Raw genomic sequence first — 21368 nt, 5'->3', positions numbered from 1 at the left:
AAAAAAAAAAATAGAGTAGTTGAACTTTTTAAATATTTCATTGGTCTTGAAAACACCAGTACCTTTAATCATTGTGATTTTAACAATTCTATTGGGCTTGGCATTCCGGTAATAGGTTGTTAATAGGATGTATGGATTAAGTTTCAACTGTTAATACAGCTTTCTGGTTAATGATGATTGAATTTTTTCACTATGTTTGAAAGTCTTATGATGATGACGACTTACTGCTTAGTTGTCAAATAATTAAAGTATATATACTTAAATTTCTATTTGTTAACTAATTAATGAAAAGTGTAAGATGAAGTTCTTAAAAGAAAAGTTTGATCTATATTCTAGATATTAAATACAGGAATATATTTTATTTGAATTTACATTGAAAACTGCATGCAAAATAGATAGAAATTCTCCACTTAGGGACTCCACACTTGATAAAGGCTCAGACTACGTCAAACCTGCACTAAAAAACTATACAATCCAAAAGTTGTTTTTATCTTAAATATTTTAGAAATTATAAACTGTGAAAATGTTTTAATAGAAGAAAACAGCGACCAAATTTAAAACATACTATTAATTACTATTTTCCTTTCATTTATCCTGTCATCAATATAATAACAGAAGAGAGTCAACTTGAAAATATGGTGTGGATTTTTACAATGTTGGAAAAACATAATGAACTAGTTTTTTGTCAAACTTATTTAGCAAGCACAATTATTAAGCCGTTTTATATGAAGAAAATAAAATGTATGTTGATATATTATACAAAACATGCAAAATCAAAATAAGATGAATTATTTTAATAGTTTATGTATTTCAAATCAGAAAGGTAAGCTTTAGTTCTCCAAGACTAGAAACAACAAGATTACAAAAGAGATGTACGTGTAAAGAAATGTATCTATGTTTTTTAATGCTGCTAAATTATTTGTACTCTGTAAACCTGAACTAGCCATGAACTTGTCAAGAAGTAATTTTTTTTTCTTCTTAGCTTTTTTAACTAGTACAATAGGCCTCTGCTCGCAGTGCTTGGTTTGTTGAGCCCCTTCTTAGTGCTTTCATAGTTCTTTGATGAATGATATTTAGAATATTTAAACAACAGTTTAGCAATTCAAAACATTCAAAAGTAAATTTTTTTTTTCGATTTTTCTTATAATATCAAGGATATTTTTCCTAAATTTTTCTAGTTACACTAAATTATTTTTGAAAACTCCGTTTGTTTTATTCTTTAAATTTATGGAATTGACCCTAGTTTTTGAACTTCTTCTCTTTGTAAAGTGTTAACTAAAATTAATAAATAAAATAAATGAAGCAGTTATTGAGTCAAAATTGAGGTTTTATCAAAATGTTTAAGGTGGAAAATGCTATGCAATGTTTATTAAAAAGTTTGAAGAAAATATTTTTTTTTGGACCGGGTTTGTTAACTATTTCTGATCGAATCGAATTTGTTCATAATCAATGTTTCAGTGTTCAATGTGGATCTACGATCTCTCCAAGCCAGGACAAATCCTTTACCCATATTTTTTCAAGCTTTTTAATAGTTTCCAACCCCCCCCCCCCCCCCCACAAAAATAGGATTAATTTTCTACTTCTAGAACTTGCTACCTGGGACAAGGGTACCGCTTTGCTTGTCTTAGATCTTGCACTGCAATATTTAAAATGATGTAAAAGGTTCCTGTCTTAACAAAAATTCTTAGCTTTTGATTTATTTATTCACAGTATCTTTTTTGCAATTTTTTCTTAATTTCAGTAAAAAGAATCTTTTATGTGGATTAATTCTTTTTCTTTCTATTTTCTTTCAGAGACTTGTGTTTTTGCATACTTGGGTCTGGCAATTTTTAGTTTTCGTTTAATTATCAAACCTTCGTTAGTTGTATGGAGTATAGTAAGTTTTATATGAGATATTTATTATTTTAAAATTAACTTTTTAATTACCTTAAATATATCATTACCCATCAAGCAAAAGTCACATAGTCCAAAACTCCACTTCTGAGACATAGTAAATAAAAAATTTTGCATCCTTACGTAAAATAATACAAAATGTTTTGCAGATTCTTCTCTCTTTTTGTCGGTTTACTGATACAGCTTTCAATTATATAACTTACTAATACTATGAAATAACTAATTGGAAATTTGAACTGATTGCAATAGTCTGCCAGATCTTCTGTTTGGACTTGTTATCTTTGCTTGAGTGATGATGATATATACTTGCCATATTCAAATGGATTCTAAATGCAAGCATACTAGAGTATTTGGAATTTTTTGTGATTGTATTACACAATATTTCAAGTTTTCTACATGATATTAGAGGCAAGTGTAATGTATAAGAAATAGAGAAATACCTTTTTTTTCAGATAAAAGAAAGAAAATACTACAATGTTAAATTGCACACATTTCTAGGGAACTGCAGACTAATGTTTTGGGGTTACAAGGAACCCGACCCCTTATGGAGCTTATGGATAAAAAGGCATATGCTTTTGTCAGAGGTCCTTGTGTAAAGTTTTAAAATTATCTTTTAAATTTAAGGAATGAATGTTGATTCTTTATTTTAAATCAATCTGGATTCTGGAACAGTGTCTCCGAAACTGGTATGGCATTTTCTATACGTGGTAAATGATACTTTTAATGTCAATAATTTTCACAAAATCTGCCATAATTGTCATAATATTTTCTTGCAGTATCAAGTCTAAACAAGTTCCAGTGGGTTTGTTTTAAAACATACTGTACGATACTTTTCTGAGTTGATTATAATGCTTTTCTGAGTCACTTTTTTGGAGTTAAACTTTAGACCCATGATTTTCCAGACTTGTAATTCTTTGCTTCTCTTACTAGTGTCGTAATGCCTACAGCATTTTCTTCCCGGTAATCTTATTTTGTACATAAATAAATTAGTAAACTCCCTTTTAACTTTTAGAAACATAGAGTAACCAACTTAGGGAACATGAATTTGGTGGAATCTTTAGAAAGTGTCAAATTTCAACAAATTTTCCCCAGCAGCTTCATTGGTGTTGGGTTTAAAGAGCATAAACTGCTCTTTAAAGCGTTTGTCCCTGCAGTTTTCCCTTCTCCTAGTATTTACCTCTCTAGATATAGCAGATTGCAAAAAATGAGAGGCATCTTCATACTTTGATGCTTTCTATCTTAAACATTTCCGTAGAAGAAGAAGGGAAATTCTCATTTTGTCATTCTCATCAGCTTGTGCGATGTAAATTACACCAAATCGGTAAAGCAAATATGTGTTGAAAATTGCTTTAGATATTTTAAGTGTCACACATTATTTGTAATGAAAATAATTAATTGTATCCAAATTTGAAACTATTATTTCTAAAGAGTCATAAACTTGATTTGTAATTTAACGCATTGTGGTCCTGTCACAAGAATTCTTGTGATTTATTTCTCTTGCCGATTTCCCTAGTCACGGGAATCACTGGGTTGCATGCATAGATTTAAAGATGCAATTTAGATGTCAGGGAATAGGTATATGTGAGGGTTATTTTAACCAGTTTACAATTAGTTAAAAACAAAAAAGGAACGAAGAAAAGACTGGTGTGGACCCTACACTACTTTCTTGTTTAACTATTGAATGATAAGCATTTTTTCATAACTAGAAAAAGCAGACATAAATGAGTTGGAAGCAGTACTTCCTAAATGCCTAATTTTTTAGACACTTTCTTACATCTATAAAAGTATGGTAACATAGAGAATTGTTCTTTCAAATTTTAAGAAGAAACTGGTTTTCCTGTTAGGGGTCTGAGATCTAAATTGCTCAAAAACTATGCAGAATATTTATGTGCCAATTATAAAATTATTTAGTCTCCAGTGAAATCAACAACAATTTGTCCCAAAAAATGTTTGCGCCCTTTTTAGAGCATCCAAATGCAACCAAAAAGGGAGAGTGCCCACTAGCCCCACTCAGAGTGTACATACAAAATTTCAACCTTCTACAGTTTACCGTTTTTAGTTATACAAAATACACACATAGGCCCATCATTTAGGGGTGTAATTTGCTCTCGGACTTTGAAAAATTTATGTATTTGCATGTAAGTGGACGTGGGTTTTTCTGTTTTTGTGGTATAATTTTCATTGAGCACATTTTTTACCGTTTGCGCCCTGGAAAAATTAAAAATAACGGACCTGTACATATGCACATACAGACATGCAAGAAAACTCATGATCATTAATTTGGAGATGATCGAAATGGATACTTTGGTTTTCCATTCATTCATAGGTACAGTGAACGTTCGAATGTGCTGAAAAAACAGCTAAACATTCATTCCAGTGTGAGTGAAATTAACATTTTTGCTGATTTTTTTTTTGTGAATACATTACTTCCTGCACTTTCTACAGAGAAGTTAAAAAGAAGGTTTCATGAAAAGTTTTGAATCTTTATATGAGCCCTGAAATAAAAACTGTTAATATTCTGTCCAACTTGAAAATCTTCTTACAAGATTTTTTTTTCAGGTATTGTGTTTATTTGGAAGAGCTTTGAATATTTATCCTTTGAGTTATATTGTAAATCATTTTCGAGAGCATAAAATAAACAAAAAGATGATGTTCATTATGTGGTTTAGTGGTAAGTAAGATTTATATAGTTTTTCGTAAGTACTTAGTGACACTTCTTTTAGTTTGTTTTGTTTATGCTATTATCTGGTTTAAACAAAATGGCCTTTGAAGTAAAAGATAACAAAAGTAAAAGGTTAACTGTAGTATTATTTTTAATCTTGGTTATTGTTGTGATTGTAAAACAAGAATAAAAGCTAAAGTTACTCCCACATTTATTTACTGAACTCTTAATGAAAGTTATATTTACTGTTTCATTTGATGCTTGTGCGTATCTTTTCAATAGATCAAAATTCCAAAATGCTCTTTTAATATGTTCTGCTTTCTAAAAGGAAATATTTAGGTATATAATGCTCAATTTATGTTTGGTGATTGTAAAATTTATAATATGGTTTTTTCGTTAAATGTGCAATTTGAGTTATCCTTAAATTCTTTTGAACTTCGAAGTTTTTTGTTCCAGAGCTGTATGTCAATTGTCATTTTCTACGTTCAAGAACAATATAGAATGGCAACGTGCATCAATATATAAAATTTGTTCTTTAACCTCATTTTCTTAAAACTTTTGCTTTTACTTGGGCATTTGATAAATTGTAATACTTAATCAAAATTCTACACACAAACCTAGTATATACACTTCTAATTTTTTCTACAGAGATATTTATTTGCATTGTATTCATTCAGGTCTGAGAGGTGCTATATCATATGCTCTGGCCCTGCATTTAGAGTTTGAAGATGAGAAAAGACATGTTCTTGTTACTACAACTTTAATTATTGTTTTATTTACAACATTGATATTGGGTGGATCAACCATGCCATTAATGAAGGTAATTTGTTACATCACATTCCTTGATTTAATTTTTCAGTAAATCTTGGTTTAAAGAATGTATATCATTGTGTGATTTTAACTTATGAAAACCTTTCGAAGGATATGTGTAAGTTTCATCACTACCGTTGGAGTTCATAGTGTTTACTTTAAATTTTATCAACATTTATCATGTGAAAAATACATTTGCATGAAATATTTTTAAAAACCACAATAATAATTCAATTTTCAGATATTATAATATTATCAAGTGAAACCATGCTTTACGTTCATTGTGGCTACATCCAAAATTGTGTATAATGAGTAGATTAGATCTTAGCGTGCTACTTATCATTTATCTGTGTCCTGAAACTTTCGAGAAAATTTGTCGGCATTTCTGTCTTAGAAAGTTTGTTTCAGCCTGGTGTAAATGCAGTAGACTTTGTTTATAACATCTAAGGATCTGTGGTATTGAGGATATTGAAGCCAAGATATTGTAAACATGGTTGCTTTTAGATGTTGTCTTTCTTGTTTGTATCTTAACAAATAGGGGTCTCAAAGTAACCAAAGGATTCTAAATCTATTACTAATTATGAAACAATAAATATAATGCAGCATGAGTAATAGCATATGAAATTTGAATTTAACCAAAGGGTTCTAAATCTGTTACTAATTATGAAATGATAAATTTATTGCAGCATGACGAATAGCACATGAAATTATAATGCAGCGTGACTAATAGCACATGAATTTTGAAAGTGGGAGGGAGAGTAGCTTTTCCTAATTGAAACCAACATTAAAAGTAAAGGTTTTGGCTATAGCACAGTAATGTTGCTCTTGTGAAGATTTCATGCATTAAATTCAAAGTCTTTGGCACAGCAAATTTTATTCTATTATCAATTTTGTATCAAAAAATGATATTAAAATTTTGTTTTATACCATGTATGAAAGTTTTATTGCTATTTCAGTTCCTGAAAGCTGGCAAAAAGCCCAGGCGGAAAAGAAAGGGGCAAGATACAGAAATTTCTCTGAGTAAAACAAAAGAAATGGTATGGATTTTAATAAAAATTTAGATTTTTTTAACCAATTTCCACTATAACTTTATTTACTTAGTATTTCTTACTTATTAAGAGTTAAATTTTAAGCGCATTTTTTCTAATTTCTTCCTATTATACTTATGTTATCAATTTTAAGTGAAATATATTTTCAACATGCTAATTTTCATTTGAAATAATTTTTGTTATGAAATGTATGGAGAAAATCCTAATTTCATCTGGTTATTTAACAAAATAAAGTTGTCAGTTTATAAAAATTTAGTATTTAAATGCTGTTATGGGGTAAGAGAATGTTCTGTCTGTATCTTATTTTCATATTTTTAATAGAAAATTCCTTTAAAATATGAAAAAAGTACTACCAAGTCTTTAAATTTTACTGGAGCATAATATGTCATTTTCCAACATACCAGCATGCATGTTTGCAGCCTGCCCGTTACAAGTTTCAGGGTTATTACTCCACCTTGTTTCTTTTTTTCAAGCAAATATTTATTTATTTTCCATTGTTCCTAACACTCTGTAACTCTACTTAGCTTTAAAAAAAAAAAAAAAAAAAAAGGTTTTGATCAGTAAGTGTTTGACATCAAGTTTCCATAATGGGTTTTCTTTCTGCTATTTTCTTTCTGTTTGGAGAAAAAATGCATGAAAGGTTTTATTACATGGTATGAAAGAATTTTCATATTTCCTGAAATATTTTTGGGCAACACAGAAGTGAGTACTCCCGAATTTGATTTATAGATGATGTTGATAGTCCATTTATATAGATTGTAGATGATGTTGATAGTCCATTTATCTAAAATGTATATTTTGTAATTTTGTATTTTTTATTTATTTTGTAATTTTTAACATATTTTATTATTTTTATGCAAAAAATAATTTTTTTAGAAACTAATGATTTTTCAATTTTTCAGGGTAAAACAATTGATGCTGAACATCTGTCAGAATTAACTGAAGAAGAATATGAAGTTAATTTTATGAAAAGTAATCTCAAAGGTTTTGTTAAATTAGATGTCAAATACCTCATTCCCTTCTTTACTAGAAGATTCACTCATCAGGTGATTTATTACTTTTAGTTTATTGAAAAATATTTTAAGAATATTTGTAGTTTTGTATGAATTTTTAGCTATTAGGTCTTTGCTATTTTTGAATACGGTTATTTTGTTTTGAAGTAGTGAAAGTCAGATGTTTGCAAGCAGCAATTACTATATTTTCTCTTTTTCTGCATATATAATAAATGATTATATATTTTCGCTAAAGTTTACTGATGCATGACTTGTAGACTTTACAATATTTTTTTAAAATTTTGCCACTAAGTAATAATAATAATGTATTTAAATATGCGATTTTTTTTTTTGAGTTTTGCGTTCCAACTACCTGGACTAAAAAACATGTTTGTATTGTTTAGGTTTTTTAAAAAAAAGTAACCTTATTAATCCACAATCCAAAAAAAGAAAAAAAAACACTGCTTAAAGTGAAAATAGGTCATAATCTCAAAAGGATGTACAAAACATGTCATCTGACACTTGAGGATGTAATTTTGCCAATTATTAAAATTGAGAGTTATAGTAGCGTCAAGATTTGAGAGAGGTACAAGTCTCCAGAGAGATCAAATATATCCCAACTCTCTCCTTATATTAATCTCTAAAATTAAAAAAAAAGCTCAGTGTGTGTGTTTATCTCTGCTCTGATATCAATGTCGGCCCTCCGTGGCCAACAGTTGCCTCAACGGGGAACTAAAAAGTATTAAATGTATCATTCTATTTTAAAGAAAGCTCTTTTATATACATATTTGAGGAGGCCCCTGAAGTTGCCATGGTTTGTGACACAAAATCAGAATTTTTTTCAAGAAGTATTCTAGGATTTTCAAGCATAAAATGAGCTTTTGCAAGAAATAGATAGGACTATTTGAAAGCCTAAACTTTTTTACAAAAACCAAATAAAAAGTTTTTGATTTGGTTCCAACTTATGTAAAATGTCAGCATTAATGTGCAATGCTTCAAAATCATCTTTAGTTGTGGGATCAGATTGACTACTTCTGACTCAAAATAACAATAAATGCATAATACAGTAAAATCCCTCTAATGCGGACACTAACGGGACAAATTTTTTTGTCCGCAATAGAGAGGTGTCCGCAGGACAGGGGTTTAATAATGTTAATTGCATTGGAACTGGGGAATTAAAAATTGTCCACATAAGAAGGGTGTCCGTTAGGAGGAGTTTTACTGTATTAACAAAATTAAAGATAATATAATATAAAAAAAAATAATTGAAAAAAAAAGTGTAATTCTAAATTTATTTAAAAAATTTGCTGTGATTGCTTTATTAAGAAATATATGATGAAATATTTTCATAATTTTTGCTCACTTTATGTGAGCCATGATTTTTGAGTCTTTCATACACACACAAATTGGGCATCTATTAATATATAGTTTTTAGTCCAGTGAAATTTTAGAGTGCCAATATTTGTAGCTGCAGATTCAGAAATAATGGCTTTGATTGCTGTGATCAAATTGTTTAGTGCATTGTACAATAACATAATCAAATTTAAAAAAAATAAACTACTCAAGTAAAAATTCAAGTAAGCAGTTTTAAGTTTGCATTTGTTAAAATAGCTTCAAACTTCTTAAATAATTTAAAAACTTACAAGATGCAAAAGGATTGAAATCTCAAAACACTGCATGCAATTTTTGACAAAACAGAAGATTGATTGATGTCGACAAATTTCCAAAATAGGCTTTTTATTAAGTGAGTTATTAATTGCAAAAATTTAGTTAAGTGTAAGATTTAGATAAGACGATTCATTCAATGCACAAATGGATGATTTTTTTAAAAAAAATTCTCATAACAATTTGATTTTTCTGAAAATAATAATTAAAAATAAATCAGATTTTCAGAGTATACAAATAAAAGAAGTGAAACTCCAGAAAAAGTGGATTTTTATCAAGGTGCCTTTTTAAAAATAAGTCTTAAAATTAAAGGTATGAAGATACATTTTAACATTTTTCAAGGTTTTCCAGAACTTTAAAATGAGACTTTTATTTCAAGCCATTTTCAAGTTTTTTTTTAAACTGCACAAACCATTGTTGTTAGAGCTTTCTTTGAAATTAAACTCCTGAAGATTGGCTACTTTTCATTGATAGAAAAATCAGGCGATGATCCAGGGGTAGCTGCTCTTGATTATTGGTTTTATTAGTAGAAGGGAATAATATTTAACTTTTCCTGTTTATTTTTTTATTCAAAACACCTTATTAAAATAATTTTGTGAGGGGGAGGAGAGGAGGGGGGATAGGTTCAGATTATATGTAGGAGTAAAACATTTAAGTTCACTTACCTGTTTCTTCAATTAGTTGTAAAAATAAATTGTGTGCTACTTTTCCTTCTTCTCTAACGACTTAAAAGAAAGTTTTCTATGTGTTTTGAGTTTCACTTTAATCTTCATATTTCAAGCATTTTTGATTGACATAAATTTGCAGAAAATGAAATACTTATAGCACGGACAAAACTGCAGTCTCTAGATGTTAAAACCTCTCATTTCAGTACATGCTTGTAATCTTTAAAAACTTCCCTATATCTTAAGAAACGAAAAAAAAAAAAAAAGCAGTAGAACCATCTCTCTATATTACCACCTCCCAAAGTTAACTGAATTTTAATAGATTGCGTGGTCATAATTCCTTTTTAAATGGAGAGTAATCTTTCTACATTGACCACTGCTGTAAGTTGTATGTTGACCATTGAGAAATGTGCCAACTGTTGCTCACCATGTTAATTTACTCTCTAACTTACTCATGGTTTTATATTTTGCTACTTTATATTTTAATTTTTTTTATAAATGCACTCACGTAGTCAATGGGGTTGTTTCCTTCAGTCAAAAGTACTACTTTTAGTCACTGAAATTGATAGAATGATTAAAAAAAAATAACATGGACCCAGAAAATACTTTCATTTTCCCCAACAGTTATTTTTTAATTAATTTTTAAAATGATTGATTTCGAAAACAATGTGTGGTTCTTATGACGTCACAAATGATGCAATTTGATGCATCTTTCTACAGCGTTTCCAGGTTATGATAATCAAGAAGCGAATTAAAAATTGCACTCTATGCTTGCTATCAATCATATTGTTGCCAATACACGTGCGTAAAGATGCAAATTAAATATTTTGCTCTGTGAATGGCAACATTGATTGGCATTTCATCGTTTGTGATGTCACACGACAGAAGCGTAAACAATAAAAGCGCACCGATTTAAGTATTTTTTTTAAAATATTAAACTTAAATAAATTATTTAAAAAATTGTCAGATCCTATGTTTTTAAGCATGCTCTTTCAGAAAAAAATACTTTTAAAATTTTGGAAATGACCCCATATCCTCACATACTATTTTCTATTTTACTGCGTTTTTATTCTTTAAAAAAAATCTTGTCTCTTGGTCAGCTTCTTGAAACTTTATCTGCTTACACTACCTTTTCTTCCTTCATCTCAATGGTCTATATCTCATTATCCATTTTGGAGGTGCAATAAGGGACTTAGTGTCATTCATTTGCTACTGATGTTGTCAAGAAAAGGGTGTCTATTTAGGTGCAGTCATCTGTTAAGTAAAACAAAAATTCCGGAAAGGAGTGACTCTTTTTTAAGAACAATTGTAAATTAACTGCAAAAAGGTTTTTAGGTTTTATAGTAAAGGTATTACCTCAACTTTTGTTGTGTTTATTAATTCTGTATGTTGACCACTTGATTAGTCTTTTGGATGTTTAACATATTGAGGTGCTTATAATTGTCTTGAGTACTTACAATTGTTTGAAATAAAACTATGCTTCAAAGCCTTTTTTTTTGGCTATTGAATTCTTTTTTTTTCTCTTTTATTTTCAGGAGGTTAAAGATTGCAAAAGTCAAATGACTGATCTTACAAATCAGTGGTATCAAGCTATACGTGGTCCTTCTGAAACTGATGAAGGTTCTGATGAAGAAGTAGAAATGTGATTTTATTTCAAATATTTTCATTTTATTGTTAATATCATTACTTTTAAAATGTAAATGGTAAACAAAATGCTTCTGATTAAAAATGCTGCATTATCTTGTTTTGAAATGCTTTTATGTAACTAAAATTTGTATTGTATGAGTATTTTTTTTCTCTCTAAGTTTGTAATACTTCTGATTTGAACTTACGGTTCAATTCTCATCATAAATTTACTGTTATTTGAATACCTTTTTTAAATGCTTGTACATCTACATATGTATGGCATTAATCTGAAGGCTAGTGTTTTCAAATTTAGGGTGACATATTTTAGATAGTTGTTGAAAATAATACTTTGTTATAAAAATAAATGAAGGAGCATTGTTAGCTATTGAAAAATTAAAACAGCATAATTGTGTGCACTTTTTTAAAAGCTTGAATCTCATATCATGATTTGCTATATGTTCCATTTTTAAAAGAAAGATCTTTTTATTCATATTATGTTATCTGGAACTAGTGGAACAAATCAATTTATTGAAATAAAAAATAATGATTATGCCTTGTATGAAATTAAATGCATTTCTGACCCATCATTTCAAATTTTTTGTGGGGAAAGGGGCAGGGATGCAAAGGGTTATTCAATATGTATCATAAGAAAACAACAAAATACATACTTAAATGGAAATGTATGCAACGTTTCTAAAATCCTGGGGGGGGGGGAGCAGTTGACTGCTTCTGATTGCCCAAATGACAGGCTTGTCTGCAATATTGAAAGACACTTGTTTACATGTGCTATGTATTTACTTCTTAGCTGGCACCAAAAAAAAGTTATCTTTTATTGTTATTAATATTAATGCTAAAAGATTTTAACTTAAATATTGTGCAAAATTATATTTAAAATGTTAAAAGTGACTTGGAATTTGAAATGCAGCCAATTAATTTATGAACTAACTTAACACTAAGTAAAATAAGAAAAAACAACGTCAAAGAGCTAATTGCAATATTACTGCAGACACGTGATTTGCCGAATCAAGGAACACATTTTTCAATGCAAAAGAATTGAGCTTATGGATGAAAAGACATCCGACAAAAGCCAAGAGCCAGATAAGCAAGCAGGTTAAAAACTAAAAATTAGCGGAAAAATTAAGCACCAATGACAAAATTAAAAACCAATAAGGAACCAATAGGAATGCAAACAATGAGCTAGAGCTTTCTCGCAAGTACACTAGAAGAGAAAGATAGAATTCAATTGGATGAAGATTACACCACAAAGCTAAAACAAAAAAAAAAAAAATGTCAAGATGCCGAAAATGAATGAAAACCCTAAACCGCAAGAAAAGAAAAAGCTGCATGGAAGAAAAAAAACACTAAAAAATGAAACAAATCAAAAAACAAAAATTTCGGAAACATAAAAATAAAGGTAAATAGAAGAAAAGGAGGGTGTGGGGGGGGGGGTGTCAATCGCATTACAAAAGCAAAAACAAGTTAAAAATAAACCAAGCAAGATCAGTAAAAATGACTTGAAAAAATAATATTCAAAATAGATAAAAATGGATGGGGAAAAGACAAATTTATAAATATGTAAGCCAGACATTAGAAAAGTATGGAACAGCTTTAGGGTCAATAAGTAAGTTAGAACCAGGGTTGGTGCGGTTTTGGACTCTACTGAAAAAACCCTGGTTTTTACCACCACGGTAAAACTAGGTACTCCGGTAACCCCACAATTTAAACCACGGTAAAGGCCCTGGTTTATTTTACTGTCTTGTACAAAACCCTTGTGTCCAAAACTGTCTGAAAGTCTCCAAAACTGTATTTTTAGAGAAATTGTATTTTGTGAGAAAACATCAAAAACAGAATAAAATGTATCGAAGTAATGTTTTACATTTATATTGAACATTTATTCAATGTGAACATTCAACTTATTTATGCAGCTGATTTTAATCTAGTTCAATAGAAGTTAAATTCTTGGATAAAATTTCAATTTGTATGCATGAGTTTTTTTTTGATAATAGTAATCAAATTTCCCTATGTTTATGCAAATGAAAACAGAGTTGGCAAGGTTTTTACCGTCCTGTTCAAAACCCTTGTGTCCAGAACTGTCCGAAAGTATCAAAAACTATTTTTTGAGAAACTATATTTTGTGGGAAAATATCAAAAAAAAGAACAAAATGTGTCAATATTATGTTTTTTTTTTGACTATTTAATATATTTCTTCAATGTGAACATTCAAGTATGAATATACATTGGACTCTCTCTATTCTGAACACTCATGGTACCGAACAAAAGAGTTCAGATTATGGGGGGTTTTCATTATATAGGGAGACTGGAAATGCATGCATATGTATTCTATTGCGTTAATGGACCATGTTCAGCACTTTGCCAAGCAAGCTATACCAGTTTTTAAGACAGAGGTGCTGAATTTTGGATTTGTGGCTAGTACAATGTCTGATTAAACCCAGTAGAATGTAAACTTGCATTTCTTTCTTTGTTTTTTAACTGAAAATTTCTTTTTCAACATAACATTCAACTATAAAACATTACAATAGAGTTATATTGGTACAATACCTGTGAAAAAAAAAAAGAGTAATTTTAATTTGCTTTTGCATTGTGTATTCTTGTGTAGGGTACGTGTTGTCATCTAATTGTTAAGCGAAAAGGTTTCCAGCCGCTTATTTGCTTGTAGGTCATCGTAGTTTACAGGTCTTGAATATTACTTGATACAGTGATTTATTTCTTGAAATACACAGTTCAGTGGTAGAAACTTCATGCTCGATTTTATGTAATGCAGCAATATTCGCAAAAATGATTTTTCTTCTTCTCTTCATCTTCTTAATGCTCTTCAATCATTGTGATAAATGTGTGAAGGTATTTCAGATTTTCCAATTTGGTTCATAGGTATCCCCAAGTACCAATTGTGAACATATTCAGTATATAGAGAGGTAATTATTGAAGGGGGTTAAAAATAGTGTTCATAATACTGGGGTGTTCACATTATAGGTTGTTCAGAGTACAGAGAGGTCAGCTGGGACCATCAAAATGTGTTCAGAATATCAGGATGTTCGCATTAGGGTTTGTTCAGATAGAGTTCACTGAATATTTAACTTATTTATACAGCTGATTTTAATCTAGTTACGTAGGAATTAAATTCTTCATTAAAAATTTCAATTTATATGCATGAATTTTTTTTTTTTTTGAATAAACCAAATTTTTCGACATTTATGCATGCATGCAAAAGAAAGTGTTCAAAATATAGTGCAATGATTGACTTAAATGCAATTAATTACAATTTTTTGTAGTTACAGAATGTATTATGTTAAAAATATGAACTAAAAAAGAATAGCACCAGTTCTAAAATATAAATGTTTCATCATCAGTTTCTTGTTCTTTTGTCTATGATTTAAAGAACAATTTTTGTTAAAACATCATGGTGAACTTATTTGCAAAAATCATTTAAAATTATTATTTTTTTGCCCCTAAATATTGCACATTTAATAACACTATTTTGAGTTATAAATGGAACTGAAATTAGTTGTCATGGTAGTGTTGTGAATTTCCTTTCATAACTCTACCAACTGTTACATAAGGAAGTTTTTATGTAATAGAGTTATTTGCAATTTTTTTAAAGTAAAATATTTTAAAATGAACATCTTGGAGAAAAATATTATCAAATACTCATTAATTAACCCTCATTAATATCTATATTTATGCATTCAGTAAATACAAATTGATTAGATTTCACCCATTGAGCTTTAGTATACTTTTGGACAGTTTAAGACACATTTGGACAGTTTTAGAGTTTTGGATGGTAAAAACCACCTGTCCTGTCTTAAACCAGTTTTGGACAGTCCAAAACTCAACCCTCTTTAAAACTATTCCTCAAAATATGAAAAGATTCCCAAAAGTCAAGATCTGATAAATTGAGGCATTTTTTGATTATTTAAGGGTCCTACTCAACTGGTAAACTACATTTGTGGTAGGTACGGGGGACCCTAGGGTGTAATGTAATACAGACTTATTTTTGTTTTCACATAATTTTGATGCTCTTTCAAGCGAAACTTTAAAGTACGCCGAGTCTGTCCAACATAGGCAAGATTGCAACTGCAATCTTGCAAAAAAAAAAAAAAAAAAAAAAAAACTACAATTAAATAAGTCTAGTATTGCCCAACATTGTTGGGATTCGAACCACACTTTTCATTTCAACTCTTATTAAATTGTTCAAAAATGTCCCAATTCATCCACTCTTGACTTTTGGGAATTTTTCCATATTTAGAGGAGTAGTTCTAACTTAGTGATCCTGATGTTCCATAATGTCTGTTGTCTGGCTTCCATATTTATAAATTTGTCCTTTCCACCATCCATTTTTATCTATTTCACATATTTTTATTTTTTTCAATTCATTTTTATCTATCTTGCCTGGTTTATTTTTAACTTGTTTTCACTTTTGTAATGCAGTTGACTCTCCCTCCCCCTTTACTTCTATTTATCTTTATTACTATTTTTCCAAAATTTTTGTTTTTGATTTGTTTCATTTCCTGGTGTTTTTTTTCTTTCATTCAGCTTTTTTGTTTCGTGTGGTTCATGGTTATTGACATCTTGACATTGTCTTTATGATTTAGCTTTGTGGTGTTAGGTTTTAGCTGTATTAATCTTCGTCCAATCAAATTCTTTCTCTTCTGGTGTGAGAAAGCTCTTGCTTATAGTTTGCATTCCCGTATGCTCTTTATTGGTTTATACTTTTCGCATTGTTGTTTGGTTAATCTGCTATTTTTAGTTTTTAAGGTGCCTGCTTATCTGGCTTTTGGCTTTTGTTGGATGTCTTTTCATGCATAAGCTCATTTCTTTTTCATTGAAAAAGACATTTCTTCTCAGGTCGAAAGACATACCTGCAGTAATCTGCAATTTGTGCTATTTGACATTGTTATTTCTTATTTTACAATTTCGTGCACAAAAGTGTTTATTCAAGCAACTGAACACTGTTTATACTGTTGTGTATCACAAATGATTTCAGTTATTCTCTAATGAATATTTTAAAAGGAGAGGAGGTGATGTTCTAAAAGAGTTTAACCACAAAAAATCAAAGTGACATGTTGAAGGTGGATTACTTTTTAGCCAGAAACCACAGTATAAAATAGCAAGCATCTGCAGTTCTTTGATTAATTTCTTTTTGATGTACATGTTTAAATATTTTTTAAATTGCCAAAGTATATTCGGACACTTTTTCGTGATTTTTTCTGTTATTTGACTTCAATTGAATTTTATATTGTTTTTAAAATGTTTCATGTTTAACTTGCTATGTAGTTTTTCTGCAAGAAAACTTTTTGTATTGTAAATTTATAAGTGGATTTAATTATTCTCAATTTTTAAATTAAAAGAGCAAAATCTCACTAATGAAATAAACTCTAGTCCTTTGCTCAAATTGTCCTTCCTGCACCTCTGGTTGAAGGTGATAGGTTAAATGTTTCGTGATATGGTGTAGGATACATATTAAGCAAAATATGCTAGCATAAACTATTTTAATTACCAAAGAATTTTTATGCATTGCAAAAATCAAGGCACTGATTGAAATGAATTTTAATTTTAACTATTAATATAAACTTCGATAAAAGTTAATGCAATATCACTTTTTTAACTTGGTCTATTTTTATATGAAATTATTATTTGAATTTTTAAATTTCAATCCTTCCTTTTCTTCTGTATAATGTGAACTAATATTAAAAGTAAGCTTTTAAAATAACTGCTTTTACTCTGAACAAAATTGCCAGAAAAAATGCCGAGCTGTCTAGAGCCTCATTAATTTCATTTTTTATCATTGTATTTTACTTAGATATGGAATCAAATATGGGACAGTAGCTCACATTATATTGCACTCGTTTTTTTTTTTTCAAATAACTAAAGTGTCAGGTACTTAAATATTACTGTTTACATATATTTGAAAAAAGTAAATACATAAGTAAAAAACATGGATGAAAAATAATCGGATGGCATTTGGCAAACTTTCTTCCTTTGTAATATGTTATTTTCTTGAAATCAGTTCACTAAATATTTTACATGCACTGGGATTTTGTGTGACAAATACTTTCAACTTTTTTTTTCAGAAGAAATGTGATAACTCCAAGTGAATGACAAAATGAGGGTTTACTGTATTGCAGAAGATTTTTGAAGCATGTCCTTGTTTGCTAGCTTGAGAAAATTTGTTCAGTACCAAAGTTTTTTTTGGATTGTTTTTTATTTTATGCATTCCTGTAGTTTAATAACTCAAAGTTAAGTAACAACAGCAGTAATACACCTTTTGTTTAATTATATGATTTTAAATTACTTAAGATTTTTTTTAAGTTCAGGAAATGTTTTCCCCAGAAGCATTAAAAAATAAATAAACTAAGAGATAGATAAATGAATAAATGTAATTTTTGACAGTTGAATATAGTTCAATATACTATTAATTTCAATTCAAGATTTCATTTCAGTTATTATTATTTATTATTATTATTTTGTAATCTGTGGTTTACTTTGGAAAAATAGTCTTATCTCTGCTGTTGCATATTTCAGTATGAGTGTACCCTAATATTTTTTTCGGAACACTATTTTAGAATTCAAGTGTGTACTTTTTGCCATGAAGAATCCCCCCCCCCAAATATTTTTTATTTTGAAATTCGTCCTTTTTATTGTATTATATAATTTGTTTCCAGAGTAATGGAAAAATGGATCTGAATGAGTCTTTGGACATTTATAGGGCAGAATGACATGCTATAAGTTTTGATTTAATTTTTATTTGTATGGTTACTATATTTCAGCATGTTATGTTAATTACCTGAAACATAAAATAATATCTAATTTGTTCTTTTCTTAATACTAGTTTCCTATCATTAAATACATAGGTTATAAATATTACTAGTCATTTTATTTTTGTAATTCAAACATATATGCTTATGAATTTTCTTTGATGCATTTTGTTCATTTTTATGGTTGTGAAAGACTCCAAGTAATTTGAGTTTGCTAAATTTTTTTTGTTCTAGTTTCTTGTTTTAAAGTGTGATACTTTGAGGATATTACATTTAATTCTTAATGTAGTGATATTTGTTTTTGAGATTTTGATTTGATGCATTGTTTAAATTTAACGTCAATGGAGATGTATATAAATCATGCAATTGAATGTTACCGTGATAAAATTGTTTCAGATATTTTATTTTCACGGAACTTGTATTGCAGTTCATTCAGACAAATACGAAGATATGTTACATGATTCAGCTATTTAAAAAAAATAAATAAAATATCTTATATTTCATTAAGCTTATATTTGTACTTATTTTCAAAATGAACTCTTTAAAGGATATATTGAGAAATTTATAAAATTTGTTTTATCAAACTTATGTGCATTACTATATCTGATATTTATATTCAAAACTATTCTAACTATAATTCTTTTGAAGAAACTGATAATTTCTTTGTAATTATGAACAGTACTGTAAAAGAAGAAAAATATTATTTATAATAAAGGTTTATATCAAATCTCAGAAAGTTGAAGATTTTTAGTGTTATTCCTTGTTTATAATTTAAAGTTATTTTTAAAAATTTCAAAATGAATTTGTGCAAGAATGTATCTTTCTTCATGTTTCAGGTTATTTAGGAAATGGTTAAACCTTAAGGGGAAAAAGAATTTTCAAAATTTTAAAACTATAATAAGAAAAGTGTCTTGAAGCTGACCCCCAAAAAAGTTCCTAAAGCCAACATTTTAAAATAAAAGTACTGTTTGTTATGTGTCGTTCATGAAGAGTATCTCCCACTGGAGAACCCGTCGTTTGTTGTGCAACCGAATGCAGCATTTTTGGACACATAAGAAATGAAGGCATGTTTTTTTCACCAATAAGTCTAGACTTGCACAATAATATGATTCCTGATCATTAATTAGGAGCCAAAATGAAGCTCCCTATCCCCTAACACAGCGGTTCCCAAACTTTTTCCATTTGCGAACCTCCTCCAAAATCTGAAAGAAGTTGGCGAACCCCTTGCGCAGTAAGAAATAAGTAACAGACAAAAAAAAAAAAAAAAAAGCCACACACACATTAAAATTTTTTATATTGTTTTTATATAAAAATTAAATGAAAATATAATTGCAAAACATAGAAGGACAAACATTCTTACCTACTAAAAGAGTAACTATAGAAAATGAATACAAGGTAAATTCAATAAAAATAAAAGTAGTGTGTTTAATTTGATTGAGTATCAGTCAGCTTTGAAAAAACTCTTAAGATGGGATTTTTGATATTTGTGGAATAAAGAAGCTAATAGTTGAGTTCAAATATTTACAGTTTTAGTCATACATTAGATTCAGCATTCAATTTGGGTTTTGTATGTTGAAAATTCTTCTTCACCTAGAAACGTTATTCAAAAAGGTTACAATAAATTTTAAAATGTCTTTTTCTGCCATGACAGTATACCTTGCAGTACCAGATTTACCATGTTGCATTTCTCGCAATCGCAAGGAGCTCCCAAAAAGGAACATAAAAATGTTATGTTGTTCATCTCTAAGGGGCCCTAAAACTAATTATCGACGTCCCCAAAACCTGTAAATCCGTCTTTCTACATTAATCATTAAAGCAAAATTATACAATGCGTCAATTAAAGAATAATCTAAAAAAAAAAAAAAAACCACTTTCAGAAAACTCCCAGGTTTACTAAATGTTATTTTTTCTTCTAGTAAAATTAGAAAGGTCTCTAAATTTATGTTGTCTTGAAAATGACTACTAGTCCAGTTGTTTGATAAAGGTTATACTGCATACATTGAATGTTTGAAGTACTGAAGAATTTTTTTGTTGGTATACTAAAAGTGCGGGATGAAATACGTGTATTGAAAAACAATAGAAACGTTTCTAATTAACTCTAGTTATTATACCAAAGTAATTATTGCCAACAAAATATTTTTTATGCTCACTTCTTGCAGATGAAACTTTTTGCACAAATTCCATGAATCCGTTTTTTACATTCAGCACAAATTAAGTTGCTTGGTTTGATTCCGTTAATTTTTTTTCTGCTCTGCCGTGTTAAACACAAAAGTCGTATCTGCACTTTTTATCGAAATTGAGTTACGGTCATCCAGGTGTATCTTTGTCACATATTTCACCTTAGTGCAATGTTTTATAGTCATTAGTCAATTTGAAATAATATTTTAAAAAATTCTAAAAAAGTTACATCTGTATCAAAAACATGGAGGCGCAAAACTTTAAACGGCAAATTTCTCATTTCGAACCCAGCTACAGATACGACTTTTTCGCTTAGCGCGGCAGTGCGTATCTCACACCGCCGCTCCAAAGCATTCATATTCTTTCATCAGAGTACATTGTATTCAAACGTGCCTTTCATCAGAATACATTGTATTCAATTTTCGGCATGGCTCCAATTGCCGAAGAAAGCGGTAAGACTCTATGGTTAAAATTAGTCTTAATTCTTTAAAATGTGTGAGTAAAAATAGGCTAACATTTTCATGCAAAGAGCATCGAATGTGCTTGAGACAAATGAACAAATAATTAATAAAAAAATCTCTTGAACTTAAGATTTCATCTCAAACAAGGATGTTAAAATTCCGCCATTACAAAATAATTTTCGCGAACCCCTTTTGTACCTCACGCGAACCACCGGTTGGAAACCTCTGCTCTAACGCGTATTCAAGTCAACCATTTTGATTAGAAGAACATGCTGCTGTTACTGACCTCGGCATCTTTTAGGAAAAGTATCCAATGCCACATATACCTCACATTGTTGTTTTCTTGAAGAAGTGAACATTGAGCTTATAGACTAGCTAAAGAAGTATGCAGATTTCCAACCTATTGAGCATCTTTAAGATGGTCTGGGGAATCACTATTTCTTGACATCACTCCCTCCGAATATTCACCTCCAGGAGGGGTTCAAAAGCAGGTAATGTTATGTTCTAGCCATTTAAGCTGTTTTACTGTACCTTTTCCAAGTCTGGATAAATATTTGTGAGAAATTTAATCTTTTGTGTAAGTTTAATTACTTA

General features: G+C 29.4%; 1 protein-coding gene across 1 annotated transcript in view; it reads left to right on the top strand.

Annotated features, from left to right (window-relative positions):
- Positions 1–18871, top strand: part of LOC129234160 (sodium/hydrogen exchanger 8-like) — a 33783-nt gene extending 14912 nt beyond the window's left edge. Inside the window, exons 11-17 of the mRNA XM_054868074.1 lie at positions 1794–1876; positions 4453–4564; positions 5233–5375; positions 6322–6402; positions 7317–7460; positions 11272–11378; positions 17452–18871. Of these exons, the coding sequence (XP_054724049.1) occupies positions 1794–1876; positions 4453–4564; positions 5233–5375; positions 6322–6402; positions 7317–7460; positions 11272–11378; positions 17452–17479 (698 nt within the window). The 3' untranslated portion in view covers positions 17480–18871. The remainder of the gene's footprint in view (positions 1–1793; positions 1877–4452; positions 4565–5232; positions 5376–6321; positions 6403–7316; positions 7461–11271; positions 11379–17451) is intronic.
- The last annotated feature ends 2497 nt before the right edge of the window (positions 18872–21368 follow it).

Source organism: Uloborus diversus, chromosome 1, assembly GCF_026930045.1.
Source record: "Uloborus diversus isolate 005 chromosome 1, Udiv.v.3.1, whole genome shotgun sequence".
NCBI lineage: Eukaryota > Metazoa > Arthropoda > Arachnida > Araneae > Uloboridae > Uloborus > Uloborus diversus.
Note: the sequence above shows the minus strand (reverse complement) of the source record. Positions and strands in the feature narration are given on the sequence as shown.